The 25,053-nt window shown below is 37.2% G+C and overlaps 1 protein-coding gene across 1 annotated transcript in view; it reads left to right on the top strand.

Moving 5' to 3' along the window:
- Nucleotides 1–25,053, top strand: part of DCHS2 (dachsous cadherin-related 2) — a 241,967-nt gene that overhangs the window by 155,019 nt on the left and 61,895 nt on the right. The window contains exons 8-13 of the mRNA XM_070504944.1: nucleotides 3,129–3,286; nucleotides 4,374–5,217; nucleotides 7,252–7,491; nucleotides 15,789–15,923; nucleotides 16,136–16,345; nucleotides 21,939–22,796. Of these exons, the coding sequence (XP_070361045.1) occupies nucleotides 3,129–3,286; nucleotides 4,374–5,217; nucleotides 7,252–7,491; nucleotides 15,789–15,923; nucleotides 16,136–16,345; nucleotides 21,939–22,796 (2,445 nt within the window). The remainder of the gene's footprint in view (nucleotides 1–3,128; nucleotides 3,287–4,373; nucleotides 5,218–7,251; nucleotides 7,492–15,788; nucleotides 15,924–16,135; nucleotides 16,346–21,938; nucleotides 22,797–25,053) is intronic.

Here is a 25,053-nt window from a genome sequence, read left to right as displayed (position 1 = left end):
CCATGTCTGACACAAACATAGGAAATTAAGAGACAGCATTGCCTTTCCCTGTGGATAATCTAATTGTCTACGTGGAGAACCCAAAAGACACTACAGGCAAAGCATTGGAATTAATAAGATGAAAAATTTCTGAGAACAATGCAAAAATCACTAGCATTTTAAAAAGTAAGCAGGTTTCAAAGATATTCACCATAATAAAGAAAACCATAGCATCTAGGGGCAGATTTACTGTGAAGCTAATGAAGTTTAAGTTTCAGGGCCCTTCACTTGCAGGGTCTCCTCTGGGATGGAAGTAGGGGGCAGTGGACAATTTCTATTTGTAATATTGTCCTATTTTTCTTAAAGAGGGCCCCTCAAATTATAGAAGTTTCAAATCCCACTAAATCAGGATCATCCTGATTTGGAGCATAGGGAGGAAAATTTCAATAAAAGATGTTCCTTTCTGTAGGAAATTACAAAAAGTGAAAGACTTAAAAGAAGAATGAAGTGAAAAGGCATATCATGTTCATGCTTGGGAAGGTTTAATATCTTAAAGATGACATGGTGGCTCGTCCAGGGACAATGAGCCTGCTGCAGACACACACACACACACTAATATATTAAGCAATAATCCTGCTGTAATACCATTACTTAGAAAGAAACAATACCTACTATATTTTATTCCTGAGTATATAGACGAGAAAGTTAAACCCCCACTTTAGAAAAGTGGCTGTCTACAGGGACGAAGGAGGAGAATAAGATTTGGAGATGTACACAGGTCTTCTGCTAAACTTATCTTCTGTCATTTCTTTAAAAATTTTGAAGAAATATTGGGAATTGACCAATCTGGAAATGTTTACATGGATGTTCATCATACATTTCCGAAGGATTGACATACTGATTTTGTTAAAATTGGCTTCTAAAATGATACTTGGAGCATAGCGATATAAAAAATGTGGTAATAAATATGTTATTCACATCTTTGCTTTTACTTCAATTTCAAAATAGAGGCAACTATAAAATATAACATAAAATAACAAGACAAAAATCAGTATAATAGGAACAAAAATATGTATCACATGCAAGAAATTTTTCTGCAGCATTCCTATGAGAATGAAGTAAATGGATCAAAGCATAGAAATCACAACTAATAAATGTTACACAATTTTCTGCTCTACACTCTGACTTTCTTAAGGGGGGGAGTTCTCTCTTCTTTGTCTTTATATCCCCTATAACTGGTAAAGTATCTGTTCCGTGATAATTTCTCATCAACAGTTAAAACAATGAAAGAGTGTCACTAGCTAGGGTGTGTCTGGGTTTTCTGGATTGTTTGAAGTGTTTAGATTTTATTAAAGATACAGATCTTTTATTTAGCAAAACCCTATGGTAATCAATTTGAATTGAAAGTATCAATATGAACTTATGACATATTTTAGTGTGTGCATGTGTGTATTCACTGTCCGCTGAAAAAAGCCTACAGACAATGACTGACCCAGAAGCAATGAGCACCCCTCATGTTCAGAACATGACCTCCCAATACCACATTCCACCAAAAGAGCCAGGAGTCCTTGGAGAAATGTCTGATTCCAGTTCTGAGAGAGGAAATCTACAAGATGAGTCTGTACGGTTTTGTCATACCTGATACAAGGACGCTACTTAAGACTACTAGGATCATATCAGAAAGACTCAGGAACCAGCCCTAAGAGGATCCCAATGTTCAAAGACGGGACAATTTTGAGCATCAATAAGGATAATAATGGCAATAAGTTGAAGCCCTTCTAATATGTTTAAATTCATGCTTAATGATTCTTAAAATGGAAACTAAACAAACTTGTAATGATCATAGTTGGAACACTGAAGGATGTTAGTGAACCAATCCATTATTTTGAAGAGTTAAATAAGTAATCCTGACTTACCTATAATGAACTATTCCACTGGGTTACCAGTAGGTAGATGAAAGGAAGTTTCTCTTTGTTAATATGTTCCAGCATATAAATGGTAAAGGGATGATAGACTCAGAATATTATACTTTGCAACACTTAATGAATCTTTAGTGGTCTAGGCTGTGCATCAGTGGGGGCCAACATCACAAAAAAGAGACAAACAGGTGCTTCTGAAGGGAAACACAAAATAACATTTGTGAAGTAGTCTTGCCCCCAAAATTGAACCTGTATCTGATTAGTTCTCTAGATCCACCTCCCAATTTAAGGAAAACAGAGAGGGCAAAAGAACATATTAAGCTACACATTGGAGATGAGCAACAGCCAAGACTAGACCATGGGAAACTTCAGGATACATGACCCAGTTTCTTCAGCAAATGAATTGCAAGAACAAAGTAAAGAGATGAATGGCAGGAATGCACAGATTAAAGAGATGTGCAAAGATGGGCTTTATGTTGAATGTAATTTGAGCTAACTAAAAAAAAAAAAAAGATATTTGTGAGACAATTGGAAATTCAAAAACTGACTAGATATTTGATGATATTAAGTAATCATTACTATATTTTATTTTATTTTTTTGGTGAGGATGATTGGCCATGAGCTAACATCTGTGCCAGTCTTCCTCTATCTTGTATGTGGGTCACCACCATAGCATGGCTTATTGAAAGGTGTAGGTCTATTCCTGGGATCCAAACCTGTGAACCCAGGGTGCCGAGGCAGCATGTCCCAAACTTAACCACTATGCCACTGGGCTGGCCCCAGGAATCATTAATTTTTAAAAATATAAGATGGTACTGTGATCATATTAAAAATATTCCTTATCTTTTAGAGATGCTTGATGAAATATATACAGAAGAGATGAGACGATTTCTGAGATTTGGTCAAAGAAAGATGGTGAAGGGATCTATATGAATGGGGAATAAAGATTAGCTGTGAGTTGATCATCATTGAAGCTAGATGATAGGCACATGAGAGTTCATTCTATCGTTCTGTCTACTTTTTTATGTTTGAAAATTTCCATAATAAAAAAATTTTTAAATCTGTTAAGTTTCTTTCCTACATTTTTAGTATTATTTTTATGTTCATACACTCACAGTGCTTAAGGCAAATAAATCTTCCAAAAGGTCACAGATCTATTCAGATTAATTAATTCTCTGTTTTCTGCATTGTCAATTAACATTAATTTCTTAATTGTGTGTGTGTATATAGAAGATGGTTCTGATCACTTCAAGATTGATGCCAACAGTGGTGAGATAAGAACCACCACAAGACTTTCGTATGATTCTCGACCTTCCTACAGGGTGATTGTAATCGCCAGTGACCAGGGAGTGCCTCCTCTTCAAGGGCAGGCAGTTCTTGATATTCAGGTAATGTTTCGTCATCACCATAAAATGTGGAAGGATGTTCTGAAGGTTTCGTTTGATTTTTATACAAAGAGTGAGGCTATATTAAATGCATGAATTCTATTTTTAGAGAGCATTGCAAATATATGTGTGCCTTTTTATTATCACTCGAGAAATTATTCCAATCAAATAACTTTTCATTTGAACTTTGTACGGTTCCTGACAAGATGTTACCCTTTCTCGTTATATGGGCATTTGTTGCTTTGTTTATGAAGAACACAAAGTGTCTTTTCTTTTACTTTTTCCTAATATTAAGGACCTGGTCAATTTTCAGGAGAAACTTGTATGTAAACAAATGGCCAATAATAAATCACATAGTTTCCTGTAATTATTTTTAAAACTGGAAAAGTCACTTGAGATCTGTCTTTTAAGGCTTTATTTTAATCGTAATGAGCAAACAAGTTGTGGGAAGTCTTCATAGCAGGAAAAAATTATGCCAACCAGTCAAAAATAAGACGACTGCGCAGAGCTAGATTTCTTTGTTCATGCACATGATAATCAGTAATATTAATATCAGTATGCATAATAACCAAGAATATATATCCCCAAGAGTTCTGTTTCCAAATTATGTACTTTACTGATTGAGGATATGTGGGCTAGGAGAAAATTCTGTATCGTAATACCTCAAGTCTCTGGTTTCAGATAAACTAAGACACATGATACAAAAATGTACACAGATGTTGTCGTTATGGATATATTGGTCTCTAGGATTTAGAGTAATTGAGAGAACTAGCTATCCCACATTCTTACTGAAGAATCACAAAGCTGCAGTTGAGTTTAACTACAGCATGGCCTTACCAACTATCGTTTCACACGTTACAACAAATGGAGAAGCGGAAAATTCTGTATGTTATCTCCTAGATATATGCAATTTTCAATCCTCAGAGATACACTGGAATTATACAATATAAAAACACATTTTCTCACCAATTAATGTATGTATATCACACAAATGGAAGGAATTACCTTCCAAAATAATATCATAACATCTATTGATTCAACTGTTGAAAAAATATCCCAAATTAGCAGCTGCTTTTTATTCTTATTTCAGGTAATACCACTATCCAAAGGGAGAGCCATCATTTCTCAGAACGTTAGACATTTAGTTATACCAGAAAACTTGAAGCCTGCAAAAATAATGAGCTTGAAAAAGTCACCTGATCACGTTCAACAACATCATAATGGAAAGTTACATTTTAGTATCGCTGCAGAGGACAAGGATGGCCACTTTGAAATTGACAGCTCTACAGGGGACTTGTTCCTTTCTATGGAACTTGATTATGAAATGACATCTCATTATCTTTTCAGAGTGGTTGCTAAAGACCATAGCAAAATTCCTCCCGTGAACAGCACAGTCTTCCTTAGTATTGATGTGGAAGATCAAAATGACCATTCTCCTTCTTTCCAGGATGAGTTCATTGTGATAAGCATTGAAGAGAATGTCCCCATAGGGACTCTGGTGCATGTTTTCAATGCCAAAGATGGCGATGGCAGTTTTTTGAACAGTCGAATACAATACTTCATTGAATCCCACTGCTCTGGAATTAATCCATTTCTCATCCATCCCTCATCTGGCACATTAGTCACTGCATCCCCCCTTGACAGAGAGAGAGTTCCAACTGTTGTCCTGACAGTAAGTGCATCTGATCAGGCTGTGAATGTGACAGACCGGCGATTGAGAACCCTGATGGCAAAGGTAGTGATTTTGGATGTAAATGACCACAGCCCCACTTTTATGTCCTTCCCCATTGCCCATATCAAAGAAGATGCCAGGGTGGGCTCCTTGGTGCACCACATAACTGCTCAAGATCCAGATGAAGGGAGGAACGGAAGAGTAACATACAGCATCCTCTCAGGAAACGAAAACTTGGCCTTTATGCTAGATGAGTCATCAGGTATCGTATATGTCGTTGTCAGTTAAAGCCTGTGATCACCTGCTTACATTTATCTTTTTCATTTTCCTCTATTAAAATGATAGTTCTCAAGATGCATATGCTTTAAAGAAATTTGACTTGATTTATTGTTTAACTTATATAAATGATAAGCACAGAGGCTATATTCAGAAAACCAACTATAATTGGCCTCTTTGTTAATATTGATTATGCTTTGTAGCTAGCTTATACTTCATGGGATGAATATACAGAAGCAAACTTATGTGCCCCGATTGTGGGTCCTCACAGGATAAGAGATAGTACCAAAAGTGAATCAAGGTAAAACAAAAACAACATTATTCAAAGACCTTAGTGTGGAAACTTATCTTTAAGATCATACAAACATACAATTATAAAGAGTTGGAAATAATATATCTTTAAATAGCTGGATTGATTTGGACATTAAGATCCTTACTTCTCACATCAACTGTAACATTTTATTTTTTGCAGAGCATTTATTCACTGTCAGATACTCTGCAGAAATGTCATTCACTGTCACTTCAGTTGTCTTGCTGTCACCATGTTGCCAGATAACATCTACTAAAAGTTTTGATGCTGTTTGATGGACAATTATATGTACAAAGTGTCATTCTTGTGAAATTGGGAATGAAAGTCCCTAAACCTGATCTTCAGAAGATTGAAGAGATGGACTACCATCTCATTCTTTAAAAAATAAAGTCATTTCAGCATGAGCCTTAGAAAAAACTCATATGTATACAATTTGGCCCAACTGTTAACAAAAGCATTATTTGGAATGGAATTGAATGTGTAAGATTTGGAAGTCATGATTATAGTCTGGCTGTATGCTGTTGGAAAATTTCATCAAAATATTTATTAAATCCTGAACATATGGTTCCATTCCGAGGCATGCATGAACACCAACTAAAAGCCCAACTGACAGAGAGATAGTCCAGACCCAGTTGCTGATTTCTTTTAGAGCTGGGGCCTCCAAGGACCTGTTTCAACAAAATTTAAAATGTTTTCCAAAATGGCTAAGGAAGGTCTAGTTCAGGTTGTTAAAGGGAATGGATAAAATTAGAATCGTGTCTCAGTAATATAGGTATTATGAATCTGGAACAATTGCAGTGGCTGTTTCAGTTGAGATATTTTTCAGAGACATAAAATGATCATTGCTGAATGCATCCCTATGAGATGGGCTCTTTTTCCTCTCACAAGGCACATCTTTCCTATAAAGAAGACATCATGAGTTTTTCAGTGGCTTTTGGCTGGGAAATGTAAATGATCAGTAATTATTGAAAAACATTTTATAAAATCTAAATCCTAAACCTCTAATTATTTGAAGAAAAATTCTTATAGGATGAGCATGTATTAGAGAAGCAAACAGCAATCCTAAAAGAAAAAATGTGATGATTGGAATCACGTAACAGCTATATGTGCACGAGTCTCTGTAACATTTTGCCTTGATGAGTTATACGCTTAACTGGCCCTGGGATGGAGATATGTTTTATTCATGAAGTTTATTGTCTGAGTTATAAAGTCTTTACTATTTTTTTTAATTAAAAAAGATAGTTAACTGAGAGTAGTAGAAAGAGATTATAACTCTTTAACAAAAATTTAAATATTTTGAAGAATGTAGCCGTACTCATCTTTTTGTAACATGGTCACTTTTATTTAAACATGAAGTGTCATTTCACATAAAGATGTATTCTGTTAGAACCTAGATAATTTTTTTAATGAAGGTAGATGTTAGATAGATAAATAATTTTGATGTAATCTTCTCAGTAGATAATGGTATATGATAGATTATTTCTGAATTCTCGTTCATCCTCACAATTTAAATTAGGATGATTTTTCTGACTAAAAATGTTATCTTTTCCTTCTAGATGATATATAAGTTTAAAGTTGGTTTAATAAGATTTATTCTTTAACAAAGAAAGATTCTGAATCTTCATTAGGTAAGATAAGTTAGACATAGAGTGAGCGTGACTTCTTTAAAGAATATTTATTACATATCGCTTTCCCCCTCTTTCTAAACAGGCTTACTAACTACAACTTGTCCTTTGGATTATGAAATAAAAACTCAGCACGTTCTGACCCTTCTGGCACTGGATGATGGCGTACCGGCACTTTCCTCATCCCAGACTTTGACAATCACTGTTCTTGATGTTAACGATGAGACACCAGTATTTAAACAGCACCTGTATGAAGCTTCAGTTAAAGAAAACCAAAATCCAGGGGAGTTTGTCACAAGGGTTGAGGCTCTGGACAGAGACTCAGGTAATTTACACATATGGAAACTAGGTAATAAATGCTAAAAACGAAAATTGACAAATTTAAACTACTTTTGGCCCAGAAAAATGAAAATCATTACTAGTTATCTCAAATTTATAATTCTTCTTTAATTAGCAGACACATAGAAATACATACACATGTAAATATAATTTGTGCTTTTATATTGCTTTTGCTTTGTTAATCTTTATTATTTATAGCAGAATGATACACACCTAGTTAACATACAATTTATTGATTTCATCATGATAATAAACTGATGTGTAGACAAGGTATCATTTTTTTCAGAACGTAATAGTTAGATAGATTGAGTACAAGAAGGTAGATGGTTCCTTATTTCCTCCCTATATAGGAAGGAATGATGTAAGAGACAGGATGCTGACATCAGACTGCCTGGGTTTAATCCTAGAACTACCACTTACTTAAGCTGCGTAACCTTGAACAAGTGACTAGTCCTTTCTGTTTGCTTTTCTGTAAAATGGGGATAATAATAGAGCCCAGTTTGTAGCTCTGTTATGAGTATGCATGAGTTATTACCTGTGAAGAGCTGAGAGCAGTGTCTGGCACAATAAATGGTCAATAAATGTTAACTTCCATCATTACTGTTGTTACTATTATTATTAATATCAACCACTCTGTCCAGACAACTGAGTTTGAAGTAAACAGTTACTGTGACTGGGAATTTGTAAATTTCTTAGAATTGCTTTTCAATCTCGCTATGACTTTTTTGGCATTTTAGGTTCAGTAACTTTAATAATATTTTGTTTTTATTTTAAACAAAATAATTATAAAAGTTACAGTGAAGTATTTGCCATTAGCAGCATATGCTGAATTATCTCATTTGAGTTGATATGAATAGTTTAATAAGCCAGTTTTTTAATTTACGTTTTATTTAGCAAGTGGCTTAACATAATGAGTATTATATTTTGTTCTTTCTTGCAGGAATTGTAATAGATGTGTCTATGGAAATAACAGTATTAACAATAGCATTTTCCTTCTGAATTGTTAATCAAGTGGTAAAAGACATATGTTTTGAGCTTTTAAACTAAATTATTTACCATTTAGATGCTTTGCCCTTTTGGAAAACCTCATCTTTTAATGAAATGAATTTTACATGAGTTTGTATGTGATGCTACAAAAACTTAAGGACTCACCTAATTTTCTCTCTTTTGACCAGAGTGGGGCAGTGTGATCAAAGTTTTCCTTCCTGTGCTCAAAGACACATGGTTGGCGCCTGCTAACAATTCCTTGTCCCAACTGGTGCTTAAAGAATTTATTTAGCACATTTCTGGCACTATGGCTTTTAGAGTGATAGAAACAATGGAGAATACACATAAGCTTTGTGTTTCCCAATAATTCCAGTTCAGTGAAGTTCTCTGAGAGCGTTCTCTGGTGTAAATTGAGCAACACAGGGCTCTGGGCAACACAGAAACCACTTCCCTAGTACACAGATATACGCTGAATCTGTCACTGATGTTATGTGATTTAGCAACCATTAAAGTATGTCAAATACTTCCTCCCCTGACCTTACTTTATTTTATTAACTTTGTTTTTCATAATGGCCTCTACTAAAAGGATTTATTTGTTTTAATATTTGAAGAGAGAGAAAAGAATTTCAAATTTTTTCGTATATCAACTAAAGATGATTGCTGTAAATATGCTTTCCAATTTTTACTGCTGAGTTGCCTAGCGTTACTGTTATTTTCATTGAGAATGAGTAGTCTGTAACCTGTTACAGTACTGACAATTGAATTGAATGTTCATTATTCCAGAGAGTCCAGTTTGTCGGATGGAGAATTTAGATGCAAAATTGTTTTTCTGGCTTTGCATGTATGGATGTTTGAAATACACATTAACATCTTCATGAGTCTCATGTACCTTCACATGTTTTGGAGAGAATTTTGGTTTACTGGAAATCTCAGTGTTTTTAATGAGGCCAGGTCTGTTAAGCAAGTAGTTATGTAAGTGCATGTGAATTTGTGTGCATGCATGTGCTTTTGAATATATTTTCCCTCAATCTTTTTTTTTTTTCGCTTGTTGGGTTAAAACAATGAAAAAGGATTATGCATGAGAAATAAATGACGTAGTCAAGATTTTAACATAATTGGCATCACATCAGAATTTATGAATGGTTTACTTTATAGTATGTATTTTTAAAAATACTAGGGCATTACTTAATACTAGAAAGCTTAACATACGTTTTCTAGCATTCTACAATGCAGTTTTTAAAAATGTAAGCCCACAGTGTTGTTTGGCATTCAAAACCCATGAGAATTCGAGTGCTGAATGTTATGATGTATGACTCATGCTAGTTCCAACAGTTTTTTCTTGTATTAAAAGGGGAAAACAACTACCAGGTTTTAACTAAGTATTAAAATTGCTACAGCATTTGGTGCCACCAGCAAGAGCTTCACTGTTAGTTAGAAAAGATCTGCCCCCAGGACACCCCTCCACCAGTCCCGGGAGGAAAGGGTACTCTCCAGGAGAAGACAACTCACTCCTGGCTGTTGCATTCCCTGAATAGTGGTGAATACAAAATAATTTAACAGTACATTGCCATACAAAAATGTTGAATTCTATAATGAAATCTTATTGTCTGTTCCACAAAAATGTTTCTCTTAGCTGGGTTTATCTTGAATAAACTCTACGTCTCATTTCCTGGAAGATGCCTCACACTGGATGTACAACCACACCCAACAGCCCACACTTGGGCCAAGGGAGAAACACTGCCATGACAGTGTTTCATCTATTTCCTCAAATCTAAGACACCATTGATCGTAAGATGCATCTAACTTCAGAAATGTTAAAATGTGGGCGGGGGGAAGTGTTTCTTAGAATTAATGAAATAGTAAAGAGAAAAAAAATAATAAGGACCATTCATAACCTCACTCACCCAGAGATGATCACTGTTAAAACTTTGGTATATTTCTTATTTCATTTGTTATATTGTATTGTAATTGTAAAATTGTTTATTTCTCTACCTGTCTTTTAGGCTGTCAACTTCTCATGGATGCAGGACATGTTTTATACACTTTTATCCTAGTCCCTACGATAGCCCACACTATGACATAGGAGCTCAGTAAATATTTTTGACTATATGATCTGAGAAACTGGGGCATCTATGAAATAAGCACCTTTAAGTTGCCTTCACTCTTGAGAATTCATTCATTTATTTTTTCCTTCATTCAATCAAACAGGCATGATCATATTTTTGTTACAATGTCTGAGTTATGTGGGCATTTTAAAGTTGAGATCATTTACATGAAAAATGATCTTTCTAAAAAGTAAATCTGAAAATAGCACTCCTAGTCAGAATTCTTTATTAATTCCCCATAGTTTTGAGGATAAAGTTCTATCTCTTTTAGCTTAACAACTAGGCATTTTATGAAGTGGCTTTAGCTTTCCTCTCTGTCCTCAACTCCTGTCAGTCTCCCACTCTTTATTGTACGACACAGTTCTGCAAACTTTTTTTCCGTGAAGGGCAAGATAGTAAATATTTTAGGCTTTGTGGACCGTACAGTCTCTGTAACTCAACTCTGACATTGTAGAAAGACAGCAGCAATAGGTAATACATAAAGAAATGAGTGTGGCTGTGTTTCAACAAAACTTTACAGAAGTAGGGAGGGGGCAGGCTGAATTTGACCAGTGGGCTGTAGTTTGCCTGCGGCTGTTCTACCATGTAAATCTAATTAAGACATCTAAGTTACTTGTTACTTTCTGCTCAGCAGATTCAACTATGATGTCATCAAAGTAGTGGATCAAAGTGATGTTCTATTGGATGCCAGGATGATCATTATCTCTGCCTAGTAGATGATATCCAATAGTGCAAGAGTTTATATAATGATGTAATGTTGTTCCTGCTGGGTGAAAATAAAACACTTCTGATAGTCCTTACAAGTTGGTATAGAGTGTTGATCAGGATATCAGTGCAAGCGATGAATTACTAGTATTCCGTTTCCCATGGGCAGGGTCCTCAGCACTGCATTCAAGGCCAAAGACATAACCAAACCCAACCCAGAATCCCTGGTACCTGGGACCTGCTCCTGGTGCCAAGTACTGTTATCAGTCAGGTGCCATCAGGAAAACCAGATGTTACAATACAGCTGTTGAAAGGCTGAGTAAGCAAAAAAGGAACCCTGAAGTAACCCAGGAAAAATAACTATAGGAAGCAGCTACCACTCCTGATAGTTGGAGACAAGAAGAGGTTGAGACTATCAGAACCTAGAAGAAAATGAGAGAAAGGGCCTTGCAGAACCTGGTTCTGGGAGTGCCAAAGAGACTGAAAGCTGTGAGCAGTTGCTGCAGCCAGGTGAAATGACATTGCTGATAGGGATGCTAAGCAAACAGGAAGAATGCCATCCTACCATCCTACCTCCCCTCCTTCTGCCTTTCCATTTCCCCCCATCCCTTTGTGGCCCTCCTAGGAGGGAGTCAGTGGTCAACGGAGAACTGTGATTTGCAGATCTCCAGTTCCAGCATCACAGGGCACTGTAGAGAAGAATGTATTTCGATCTGAAACGCAAGAGTTTAACGACTAGTACACCATGTGAAGAAACGAGGGAGGAGCAGACAAAGGGAACAGAAACTAAGACCCTGACAGAAAGAAACAGCATGCTCAGAGAACAGGGGGGAAGTCAGTGAGCAGGAACATAGTGAGGGAGCAGGTACAGGAGAAGAGCCCCTGTCATGTGGGACTTTGTAGACTGTGGGAAGGTGTCTGGATTTGGTTTTAAATGCATTCAAACACTCCTTCTTTCCTCTTACCCATCAAATCCTGTTCATCTCTAGGCACCTCTTCTTACTTACCTGATCATGTCTTAGCCTGTGGAGTCACAGTTGCCTGCTTAACTTAGCTGCGTCCAGTGCTATTCTGTAAATGTTGTGAGGATAGAGAATTTGTCTTCTTGCTAACAGTTATATTCTTAGCACTTGGCATGGTACCTTGGCACCTACTATCACTCCCTCTATTTATTTATTGAATGAGATGGTTAATGAACAAACTATCTACCTGTGATAAGTCTTGCCTGATCCACATCCTCAGTGCTTTCATATGGTCTACTACACGGTCTGTAATTCATTGATTGAATTGTCTCCCCCACTAGAGGGGAACTCTGAGGACCGAAATAATTACTTATTACTCACTGGTATCTTTCCAATGCCTGACACTCAGTAAATGTTCATTGCATAAATGAATACAGGAATGAATGAATGAATGAAACAACCAAATATGAATGAAACAATTGGAGCTCAATGCAGACAATCTACATATGGCTGGAAACTGAAGCCAGTGGATTGGGAGGAAGGTAAAATGCATTCCTCTCTCCCTCTTTCTCTCCTTCTCACCCTCCCTCCCTCTCTCTTTGTTCCTTCCTTTCTGCTTTTTGTAACAGCAATCAGTCAGCAATATCTGAAGCCACAGAGAAGGCATGGCCAGTAGAGTTTATAACCAGAAGGTCCTTCATGACTCTAGAAAGAATAACTAGTTATGGCAGTAGTTTCAAGCTAGTTGCAGGGAATGGAGAGTGTTTTTGAAAGGAGCTTAGCTGTAAAGAGAAGGAAAGAAAATCTTGATTCTTATGGCTATATAAGAATATAATTTAAGGAAAAATATTAATGAGAAAGACTAGAACTGACAGGAAAATTCCAAGAGAGAGTATTTGAAGAATTACTTCTGCCACTGAGACAGAAAGCAGGAGGTAGAGTTGAGTATGGATGTAGAAAGTTGAGGGAGTCTTTCCCAATGCCTCCTTTCTCTTTGGGAAATAGAAAGGGGAGTGATCTGTGAGAATGAGCCAGGAGGTGATCTGGTAGGAGACGTGAATGGGAAGGGGGTGACCAAAGAGATTTGGAAGGATTGCCAGATGACAGTGACATTTCAGTGGACTCTGTCTATGCTGTTGTGAAATTTTCTCCAGCCCCAGTTATCTACTGGATATTCAAGGAGGGCAGAGAGATGGTTGGAATGATCCTGGGTTGAGGCTTTGCTGGACATCTTTGGCAAAAAGCACAGGACCTGAGGAAATTTACAACATTGCTACAGTGATAGTTCAAAGGTCTGGACTGGTTATATAACGAAAGAAATGAATTGAAGAGGGGTATCCTAGAGTGGGAGAAATTAAGGGGTCTTCAGATTGTAGGTCTTGAGCTCTAAGAGCAGATATATGTACATGTGTGCGCATATGGGCACACACACACATCCTTCACCAGGTGTGTGTCATAGGTTATCACTGAATATTTTCAGGTCCAGATTTTGCTTAGTAAGATGATGCGATTAGACTAAATAGTCTGTATTTTGTTTTTATGTTCTTAGTTCTCAAGTTTGATGATGCTGTGTTTGCTCTGAAGGATTATAAGGGTGTGAGGAGGAGGAAGCAAAGCACTAATTGAATTCTAAAGGAGCCATACTAAAATGCTTTGAAAGTATTCCACGTTAAGTTGTACAGGGTGTGAAGTCTGGAGTGTGAAAATGTATGCAAACTATGGTCATAAATAAAAATCTTATTTATCCTTTATAATATACTAGGAGCATTGAAGGTGAGTAGATTGTTATCTTAGGGATAAAAGCTATATAGAATAATAGAAAGAATAAAATCTGAAAGTTTCTAAAAAGTCAGGGAAATATTGGGTATCATGGTAAAGCACATCAGAGAATAATGGACACAACGGCAGGAAGGGAAATCTAAAGCTTTCAGTTTATGTTTAAGCATTTGAAGACATTTTCTAGGTTTGACAAAGGTTGGGAATTAAAATCATTATATATAATACAATACATAATATATAATATTATGTATAATGTATAATAAAATCATATAATAAATGAGTGAATTTATTTCAAAAATAAAAGGTCCCCAAATTGAAAAGTGCTGTTCTCGGTGTAAGCACCGCGAAGGCAGAGGCCATCTCTGATTCACCACTGTCCCTTTGGCAAATAGCACTATGCTGGCACCTAATTTTGCTCACCAAATATTTGAGGAACAAGGAAAGTAGATGTAGGGTGGTATTGTTCTCATTTTCATAATATGGGAAGAGATAGACAGGAATAACAAACTTTAACAACCTGGAATTTCTAGAAATTCTGTCTTGACTATAGAAGAGATTATGTGATCATTGTGAGATCAAAGTAATCACTACGATTAATAAATAATCATTAAAGAAATAATATGTCTTAACATTTGATGATAGAATGAAATGTTTTGGTGACCCCTGACCATACCATATCAAATATATTGATCCTATCTTAATCGACGTTTTTCTCACGATCACTGAAATGCTTGCAGACTATCTCAAATATCCTTTCTCTTTCAAGTGACATAGTAAGAAGACATGTATATTTATTCTCTATAAAACTAGCATTATATTCTACGCCTTCCAGTACTCACTCCTATAGTATATCCAGACCATAGTGGAATGAAAATTTATTTTTTAAAACTGAGAAGATGGAAATTTGTAAGTGAAGATCTTTTTTTTTAAGGCCAAAGAACGGTATTTCATCTTTTATTAAAGTATAACATCATATATTCTGAGTATTGTATCTATAACTAGATTCTTGACAGGAAAAGAACATAGGAAAATGATTGACAGGAACTTGTATAAAGTGCAAATAAACTACAAGAGCACGGGATAAGCTCATTACAGTTAATGGTATGAAGGATCTACAGAACCAGTGATGGAAATGACATACTTTTTCAGGGGAGAAATGAAACCACAAAAATATGGGAAGAATTCTTTTCAAAATGCTTGGTAATGTGGTTCCATATTTCTCACTCCAGATAGGAGACTGAATACTAAGTAGAAGACAAAGTGAACAAAAATACGCATATAAGCAACTCTATGTGATCGCCTCCTGCGCTGGAGAATAAACAGAGCACCATAACGGAGCACAAGCTTTCAAATAGAGGGTCCATCTACCGGAATTGTCATTTGCCCTGCAAGCTTACAATTATGTCATTAAATTGCAATCAAGGGTGTTAGAAGGAGTAATTACGAATTTGTTGTAAGGTTGCACACTCATAAGAAATTTTTTATGGGAGGGAAAAAATCTTAAGCATTCATGGTGGGGAAGTCTCATAAGACTTTTGAAAATCAAGTATTTCAGCCCAGGAGGCTGTTCTTTAGCAAGAGCAGCCAGAAGAGGTGATTTTTGTTTTTACCTTAATTTGAAGGTTGTTTAAGCATCTTGCCTTTTTCATCTATGGCCTAACATGTTGATGGGAAAAAGAATAGGAAAACAGATAGATGGATTCCAAAGGGATGATTGCTAACTTTTCCTTTATATTTTCCCTAAGGAATCAATTCCAAGCTTCAGTTTGAAATCATGCCAGGTGCCTCATTTGGGTTATTCGAGATAAATCCTGACACTGGAGAGGTAGTGACAACCACCACACTGGACAGAGAAGTTCAGGAAGTCTTCACCTTTCAAGGTAAAGGATCCCTTGACGATGCTAAACAGACAAACAAATAGACAGAAGGAGGTTTAGTGGCGAGATTTTACATTTCACTTGAGTCTCTTTAAATAGAATATTATTGACCCAGTGCTGCCCGGTAAGTTTGGTCTGCTGCTGTGGGATTAGGGCAGTATATTTTGGGTATGAATTAACAGCCACAATCTGTGCCATTTTTCATTTCATGTCAGTACTTGTACGAGATGGGGGAGTCCCTTCATTGTCCAGCACCACAACGGTTCTCTGTACTGTGGAAGATGAAAACGATCACGCCCCGGAGATTATTGTCCCCAGTCGTGACATTGAGGTTCCGGAAAACCAAGAGCCAGGGGTTGTCTACACTGTTTTGGCCTCTGATAGGGATACTGGCAATAATGGAGCTGTCAAGTATCACATAATTGGTAAGTATTTTCTTTATTAAAATTCCCCTCAGGATCCCGACTGAGTTGGCACGCACTCTATGGTGACTATTCTGTATTTGGTGTCTATTGCAATGTCTACAAAGTACATACCCACTAAGGACTGGTTGGCGCTATGGACTTCCTCTTTACCTCTTTCCCACAGCCACCCTGAACCACTGCCCTCCCAATTCTTTAAAAATCTGCTGTCAACAACTCTTGTGAATTTTTCTATACTATCATTAGTGGATGTACAGATGGAACAGATAGCTTTTTTTCTATTTTTGTTCTTTCATATGATCACTTATTTTTATTACTTTGAATCCAGACTTTTTTTCAGGCCTTTCTAAAATGGAACCTAGAGGCTGTGAGTAGACGAAAAATACCCAAATCTGACGACCAATGTAACACTTCAGATCTGCAACCATACCCCACAGATTGAGGTCTTTAGGAAATTCTACCCTGGAGGATAATTTTGTGATGTTGCTCCCTTTGGGTCAGAGGCATAAGGATTTCTGACAGAATAACTTTGGCATTAGCATGGTCAGCTTGAAAGAGCCACATCTTATTTACCTAAAAAAAAGTGATTGAAGAATCCACTTTTCAGCGTATGTCAGAGAGCACATGGAATGATAAGAGATGAGGAGAGAGTAATACTTCAGAGACTGCCTCTGATGAAGAGAAGCTGCTTTACGGTCTTGTAAAAATAGTTTTAAGCTTAGCTTCTGGAAACTATTACTCTCTGTTTGCCAGAAATTCTATAACCAAGCTACATTTTCTTTGTATCACCCATTTACTCCAAAATGAAAATAGTTTTATTGCCTTTTCCCCTATTATAAAAATAATATACAATTGTTGTAGAATATATATACAATTCGTGAAAAACAAAAGTAATAACATAAAAAAATCTTATATCTTGCAGAGACAACTAATTTAATATTTTGAAAAACACTTTTCCATGAACCTCAGTGAATTTTAAACATATTGGATAATTTATATATGCTAGTTTGTTGCCTCGTTTTTTAAATTAACATACTGTGTAAATCTTTTGTGTCAGTGAATATACATATATATTAGCGTTTCTAATGATGTCTCATACATATGTATGGCATCATTTATGTCACTCATCCCTTTCTATGGTCATTTAGATATTGAACAGTCTTTCTATTATAAAAATGCTGTACTGAACAACACTTATCCAATTATTTCCTTATGACAAGTGTAAGTGCAATTATCATGTCCACAGGTGTATATATTTTAAATGTTTATACGTATTGTCATGCTACCATTCCAAACAACAATACTCTCTTAAACTAACTTGTGTAAATAAACCCAATTCTTACCTCTTTCCCTTCTGTTGCAGTGGATTAGGTAGTTTTCCTCCTGTGTAAACTCCATCTATTTTCTAGAACTTCTCTAGTTCTATCTCTGGTTAAGGACCAGAGTCTGTATTTTTTTTAATTTCCAATCTGTTGTGACTGATACTTTTGTAAACTACAATATATATGAATTATAGGGGGAAAAAACAAGAGGCATATGAAATGCAAGCTCCAGTTTTTTAAAACTGTTATTATATATGCAGACATAAAATTATTCTATCAAGTTCCCATAGTATTTTCTAAATGCTTTTTCTCAGTTTCTGTGTTTCTCTTGTTGAGGACTGATGGCAAACCCTTCCCCGATTGCCGGGTCCCCTTTCACTGCATCAAGGACGTTCCTTCTGATCGTTCACTTCTCTTTCCTGTATTGTCAACACATCCCCTTCTTCTGGCCTTTCCGGTCAGCATTTACCAGTCTTTCCCACCTCGAAAAACATCCCGCCTCAGATGTATCCCTCTACTCACTTTCTCTTTTCCTTCACAATCAAGCTTCTTAAAACTCGTGTGCACTCTGGTTTCTGTGTCTTTACTTCACTTTCATTCTTAGCCCTCTGCAATATGTGTTCCACTCAAGTCACTCCACCAAAACCACCCTTGCAAAAGACACGAAGGATCTTGTTGTTGCTAAATCCACTGGGTCCTTTACAGTTCTTAATTTAATTATACTGCTTGTGCCTCTGTGCACCAGGCCCTGGACACTTGATCCCACCTTGACTTCAGAAAGCCACGTTCTCCTGATCCTTCTAGACAAGCCTCCCAATGTCCTTGTTCTTCTAGTGATCCTCTAAGTTGGTGGAGTTCCCTAGTCTTTGTGCTTATCCTTTTTCTTTTCTCATAGACACATTCTTACCGGGTCATTTCACCCGGTCCCTGTCTTCAGCTACCATTGTACACCGAAATCTCCCTATCTTTATTTGCAGCCTAGAACAAAGTCTTGTTAAAGAACGTTTTTTTCCAAGTGAAATAATGACTCTTATACAAATATAAAATTAACACTGCCAAAAACTTTTATTTATTCATTATTTAATGAATAAGCCAAAGTCATGTCAAAATCGATTCAAGGAGGTTTCCAGGAAACAAACACACACATATAAAGGAAATAAGGAATTCTGAAATGCAAACAGCCTTCAGGACACTAATCATTGGCAATTCACCAGACATGATTAATTTGCATTTCTGTGGACAAGAGCTGTTTGCATTGCTATCAGTTTTCAACAATTTATGGTGTGGTAAAATAGCTGAAAGACAATGAAGGCAGGAGAAACTAGATAGCAAGGCCAGACTGGATACCCACTAATTTTGTGTGTGTGTGTGTGTGTGTGTGTGAGGAAGCTTGGCCCTGAGCTGACATCTGTTGCTAGTCTTCCTCTTTTTGCTTGTGGAAGATTGCTGCTGAGCTAACATCTGTGCCAATCTTCCTCTATTTTATGTGGAATGCTGCCACAGCCTGGCTTGATGAGCGGTGCTAGGTCTATATCCGGGATCTGAACCTGCGAACCCCAGGCTGCTGAAGCAGAGCATGGGAATTTAATTACTACACCACTGGGCCAGCCCCCAATCTTTTTTTTTAAACTCCAGAACACCCATTTATCTTTTTCCTCTCATTTCAAATTGTTTCACAGTTTTTCCTGACAGCCTCAAGGACCCAATCTTTATATCCAACAGCATCACATTATCAGTGTATCCAAAACTGAACTTGGCATCACCCCCTTTTCACCCAGCCCTGTCATGGTCTGACTTCTCCTAGGGTCTCTGCCGGTGATCTTCAGCCTTTTTTGCTCAACTTGCCCTTAAAAGAATCTTATTACAGATGTAAGCACTGAAAATCCTTGTTCACATGTTTTACATGGGAGAAGGATTATTGTTACAGCACTAATACCTATTTCTTAAACTCTTTCTGAGTTATATGCCCCAAAATCAATTAAGTCTTTATTTTTATTTATTTACCACTTAGAAACTTGAATAGCTCCTTCAGTTTCATTCATAGGAGAGCCCCTCTTCTACTACAAAAGGATGCATTCCCCAGGCATTAACGTCAGTCACTGTTTTCAGCATTGAACACCAGTGTTGGGAATGCCTTTTACTCGGCAGCCTAGAAGCTTTTACGTTGTGAGGCAGTGCACCTTGATCAGGTTGAGATGGGTGAGAGGTGAGCCTTTTTAAAATAATTTGCAAGAAGGGTGATTATAAAAGTGAATGTTGGAGAGACAAACCCATGTGATCCTAGGTGATTTCTCAGGCAGAACAATTTTAGGAATAAGGATATGTAAACTAATTCTGGAAATTACCTTAAAACTACGTCTTCCCAGATATTCCTTGGAGAGCTTCGTATGACCCCTGTGGTATTCTGACTTTTTAAAGACAACGGGTCTAAACACCCTTCACTCTTCCACGTAAGCCCCATCATGACTCCTTTCTTCCTTACTCCTTGTTCTTCCTCCTTGATATCTTTGGAATGTGTCCATCTCTTCTATGCACATATTATTTCAGAACCTCCTCATTGCTCAAGTAGATCACAGCAATATCCTCCTCAACTGTTCATGTTCTGACCAAGCTTTGACCGTGCTGCCCAGTACTCTTCCTAAAACAGAAATGTGACTCACGAGAGTTTCCTGCCTAAAATTCTTAGGGGCCCTCCATAGATTTTAAGATAAAGTATAGACTCTTCAGCAGTATACACAGGGCACTTCATGATTTGGCCCCCTGCTTGTCTACCGAGTTCTTGTCTTCGCCACTGCCAACCCTCTCCCTACCCTCTATACTCAAATATCCAGGGAACCCTGTGTTGTAACACAGGGTAACACACTGAAACATCTGTAGGCATTAATTTCTCATATTCCTGGGACTTTACACAGGCTCTTTCCTCTTCCATCTTCCTCTTCCCTCTCTCCAAAACTTGTAGCCTGGCCTCTTCCCCTTTAGGAGTTAGCTTTGATGTCATTGTTTCTAACAAGCATTTCCTGACCACGGTAACGCAGGACTGCGTGCCCTTCTGCTGTGTCTCCCGTACTGTGTAGGTATGATTTCTACACCATACTTTACTGTCCAGGCACTGACCCGCCTCTCTTCCTGGGCTGGAAACTCTCAGAGGATCACGTCTTATTTTCCTCGTATTCCCAGCATCCAGCACATACTTGGTACATGACAGATGTTCCTTAAATGTTTGCTGAGTAAATAAATTGCTTTATCAACCACAAACGCTACCAAACTATAGTTTATCTGATCATCCCTATGTTTGGTATAAATTAACCATGTCTTGTGAACAAAATATGAATATGAGACCCTTCTCCTCAGCCCCCAGCACTACCGACAGCTGTTGTTTTCTCTGAATACCATCCCACGTCTTCCCCATGTGCCTCTGGCAGACTTCAGTAAATCCCCACACTGTTGGAAATTGTGTGCCTCATCGAAGAATATGCCCCTCATCGAAGAATATGCCCCTCATCCAAAAATACTGCCAGCAGGTCATTGAACCACATTTTTCCTGACTAATTTTCAGGGTGACTTTAAAATATCTTTGAAAATTTATTGTCCCTGTGCTCAGTTTTATTCTATTTGATACCATGGACAATAGTAAAGCAAAGATTTTTTGAAGGATACAGAAAAGAATAAAACATTATCCTTGCTTGTGTTGTGGAAGAAATAGACAAGTGTGCCACCCTAACAGAAGTGTTATGATTCATGCACAATTGTCGTGGAAACGTAGAAGAGGAACTTGTTGCAGTAATGTAACTGACATGCAATCTGTAGTGAATAACATTTGGGAAGATTACTACTATTGATCTGTTAATTTTTGATTGATATCTAAAAAGGGGTATTATCTCCTGCTTCTTATCCCTGCCTACTATTGTTTTATTTCAAATAAAACATACATTTTAATCCTCTCAAGAGGAAAAATGTATGAATATAAAAAGTTGTAGATGTACACAAAACAGTCATACTGTTGCAGATCAGTCAAAGCAATGTTCTAATTATTGATTAAATTAAGATAGATATTGAATTGTATCGTTTCTCTCTCAATAACAATCTTCGTGAGGGCAGAAACTTAATCATGTTCACTGTTAGCCTTAGTAATTACAAAAATGCTAGGATGTAATAATCAGGAAATAAATATTTTTTGAATGAATGAATCAATGAATATATATATGTGTGTGTTGCTAGCAAAGGGCTGCTACTTTTTCAATTCATGTGAATGTTGAATTTGTTTTCTTTAATAGATGGAAATACTGATGAGTACTTTGCTGTTAATGAAAGGTCAGGAGAACTCTCTACCACTCGCGCTTTGGACCGGGAGCAAGTCAACAACTTTACCCTTGTCATCCTGTGCTCTGATCTGGGGGATCCACCTAGGAGCTCTATAATGCAACTGCAAGTTAGAGTTTTGGACGACAATGACCACAGCCCTTCCTTTCCCATGCTTCATTATCAGTCCTCTGTGAGAGAAGATGCTCAAGTGGGAACAGTGGTTCTTATGCTCTCCGCTGTGGACAAGGATGAAGGCCTGAATGGGCAAATTGAGTATTTTCTGATGGATGAGGCTTCTGGTGCATTCACCATTGATCCTGTGGCAGGCACATTGAGAACTGGCCGTACCCTCGACCGAGAAACCAGATCTCAGCATACATTTGGGGCTGTGGCCAGAGACCGTAGTGTCCAGGGCTCAAGAAGCACCACAGTAATTATAAAAGTACTGGTCACTGATGTTAATGACAATGATCCAGTTTGGGAACAGAACCCCTTTGAAATTTTTCTTTCCCCTCAGTCACCTACAAACCAGACAACTGTTATTCTGAAAGCCAATGACCCAGACTTGGGGCCCAATGGAACTGTCATTTTCAGTTTTACAGAGACCCAGTCAGTGTTTTCTATTGATAAATATACAGGAGAAATTCACCTTCTGCACAATCCATCCTCAGAATATTTTCCAATCTGGCTGCAGTTAAAAGTTATGGACCAAGGGGTCCCCGCCAGGACAACCACTGGTCTCTTGATCATTCACATAGAAGGAGAAGAAGTGAAGATTTCCTTCAGCCACCACCTGTATAAAGGGACTGTCACTGAAAATTGCGATGCAGGTGAGTGTCCCCTCAAGTATTTGTATATTGTACCCATTTTGGCAAAATGCTTAAAACTAAGATTATATAACAAGAGTGCTATTGCAGACTCAGTTATAAATTTTTGAGTCCAGCCAATTCTTGGTCTGCCAATTTTCATCCAAAGTATATTGTTAGAAAAATATACTCAAATACAGTAAAACACACGCACATACGCACATATACACACAAACGTTTGAAGACAGCAAAAAGTAGTAAAAATACTAAAAGATAAATCATTCCGAGCTCTTGAAGTTTCAGTTAAGTTTACAATCTCAAAAACAATCCTTTTTAATTTAAATATATATGAATCTTAACAACTGTACATTTCCTAAAGTACTTTCTTAGAAGTACAATGAAAGAGGAAGCACATTGGGATTCAGTGCTTGGGCTGGGGCTGGGTTTACGTCCTGACCCTGCCGCTGTGCATCCTTGGGCAGCTGGATCTCTCTGAGCCTCAATTTCCCAATCTGCAAATGAGAGATAACCATCGCGCTACCATATTAGGTTATTCTGAGGACTGACTGAGCTAGTTGATGTAGAGCACTTAAAACAGTGTCTGAGACATAGTGAGCTGTAATAAATAGGAATTGCTATTATTATTATTATTATTAATTATTATTATTTCATTTTGATACAGTCAGTGGTACCTTTCAAACAGTGCAGTAATGTCTGATCTTCAAAGAATTTGGCACAGTTTACACAATTTAGAACAGGCTTCTGTGAAAGGTAACTATTTTTCCTCATAATGTGAAATTATTTTTTAATTATTTCCCTACTCAAATGTATTGCCATAAGGGGAAACATAAAAAACAATGAATAAAAACAATTAATTTAAATGATCTTCCTACCCAAAAGCGAAAAGGATTGTTTGTAGATAGTTGTGAATGGAAAGAAATTCAATCTAGGTAATTCTATCTAACGAGAGAGTCGAGAAATGAATCTGCTGATCCTTTCGGCCAAGCAGAGGGCAAAGCGAATGGACTCAAGGGCATGGGAAGGGATGGGTTTGCTTGCTCACATCATTTTTGGTTTTCGTTTTATCATTTTATCATGATTCAATTTCACTTTATCCATACCTACAGAAACCTTTTTTTTTAATTTAAAAGGCAACCTACATTTTTCTGGAATTGACTTATTTCATAGTGAAAATATTTTTGTTGCACATTATATACTGGCTTCTCTATGAAGAGAATATTCAATTTAATATTGAATATGAGTCGTTCTCAGTTGTGGATTATTAATCTGACTTTGACCTTTTTTTGAGTTATGGTTATCCCATGGGTTGCTTCCTCAGAAGGCCTCTTATTGATTATAAGTGTAATTAAGAGTAAATTGCAATTACCTTCATTAAATGCAATATTAGTGACTTCCAAAATAAGTCAGAAATTTCCAACCTATATTCTTATGTGTAATGAGACTTCCACATAAGCATTAAATGTTAAACAATATGAGATACTCCCTAGAGCTATAGATCTATGCCTCTTAAAAGGCATTCGTCCTAACCCCAGAGCAGAGTCTAATGGGAAGTAAACATTCTCTAAATTATAGGGCGCAAAATACAATATATTAATCAGCCTTGAAATTGATCTGATAAAGTCATAGAGTCTTCGAGCCCAGCCTTTGTCTGCAGTGCAACGGTAATCACTTCTCCCTAAACACCCCTGACATGTGGTTTTTCAGTCTCTACTTGAATATTTCAGTGACTGAGAGCTTAGGATGGTGATTCTTGAACTTGGGTGTGAAACATGTGATCTATGACCCACCCTTGAGGGTTCTGCCTCATTAGGTCTGGGGTCTGAAGACTGTTGTTTCTAACAAGCTCTGAAGATGATTTAGTTGCAAGGCAAAGTTGGAAAACCCTTTCATTTGCAAAGTCATTCATATGTTGAACCTAGGTCTGTCTCCTTTATGTCTATCCATAAATCCTAGTGCTGCCCTCTGGAGCACTCCACTGCTCCACACAGTCACTCTTCAGATATTTTATTTGCTCCTTCAACAGATTTTTTTCTGGTTTTTTTTTGGTGAGGAAGATTTGCCTGAGCTAACATTCATTGCAAGTCTTCCTTTTTTTTTTTTTTTTTGCTTGAAGAAGTTTAGCCCTGCGCTAATGTCTGTGCCAGTCTTCCTCTATTTTGCATGTGGGATGCCTCCACAAGCGTGGCTGACGAGTAGAGTAGGTCCACACTCAGGATACAAACCTGGCTGCTGAAGCAGAGAGCATGGAACTCACTCAGCC

Source organism: Equus asinus, chromosome 3, assembly GCF_041296235.1.
Source record: "Equus asinus isolate D_3611 breed Donkey chromosome 3, EquAss-T2T_v2, whole genome shotgun sequence".
NCBI classification, from domain to species: Eukaryota; Metazoa; Chordata; class Mammalia; order Perissodactyla; family Equidae; genus Equus; species Equus asinus.
This window is presented reverse-complemented; position numbering and strand designations above follow the sequence as displayed.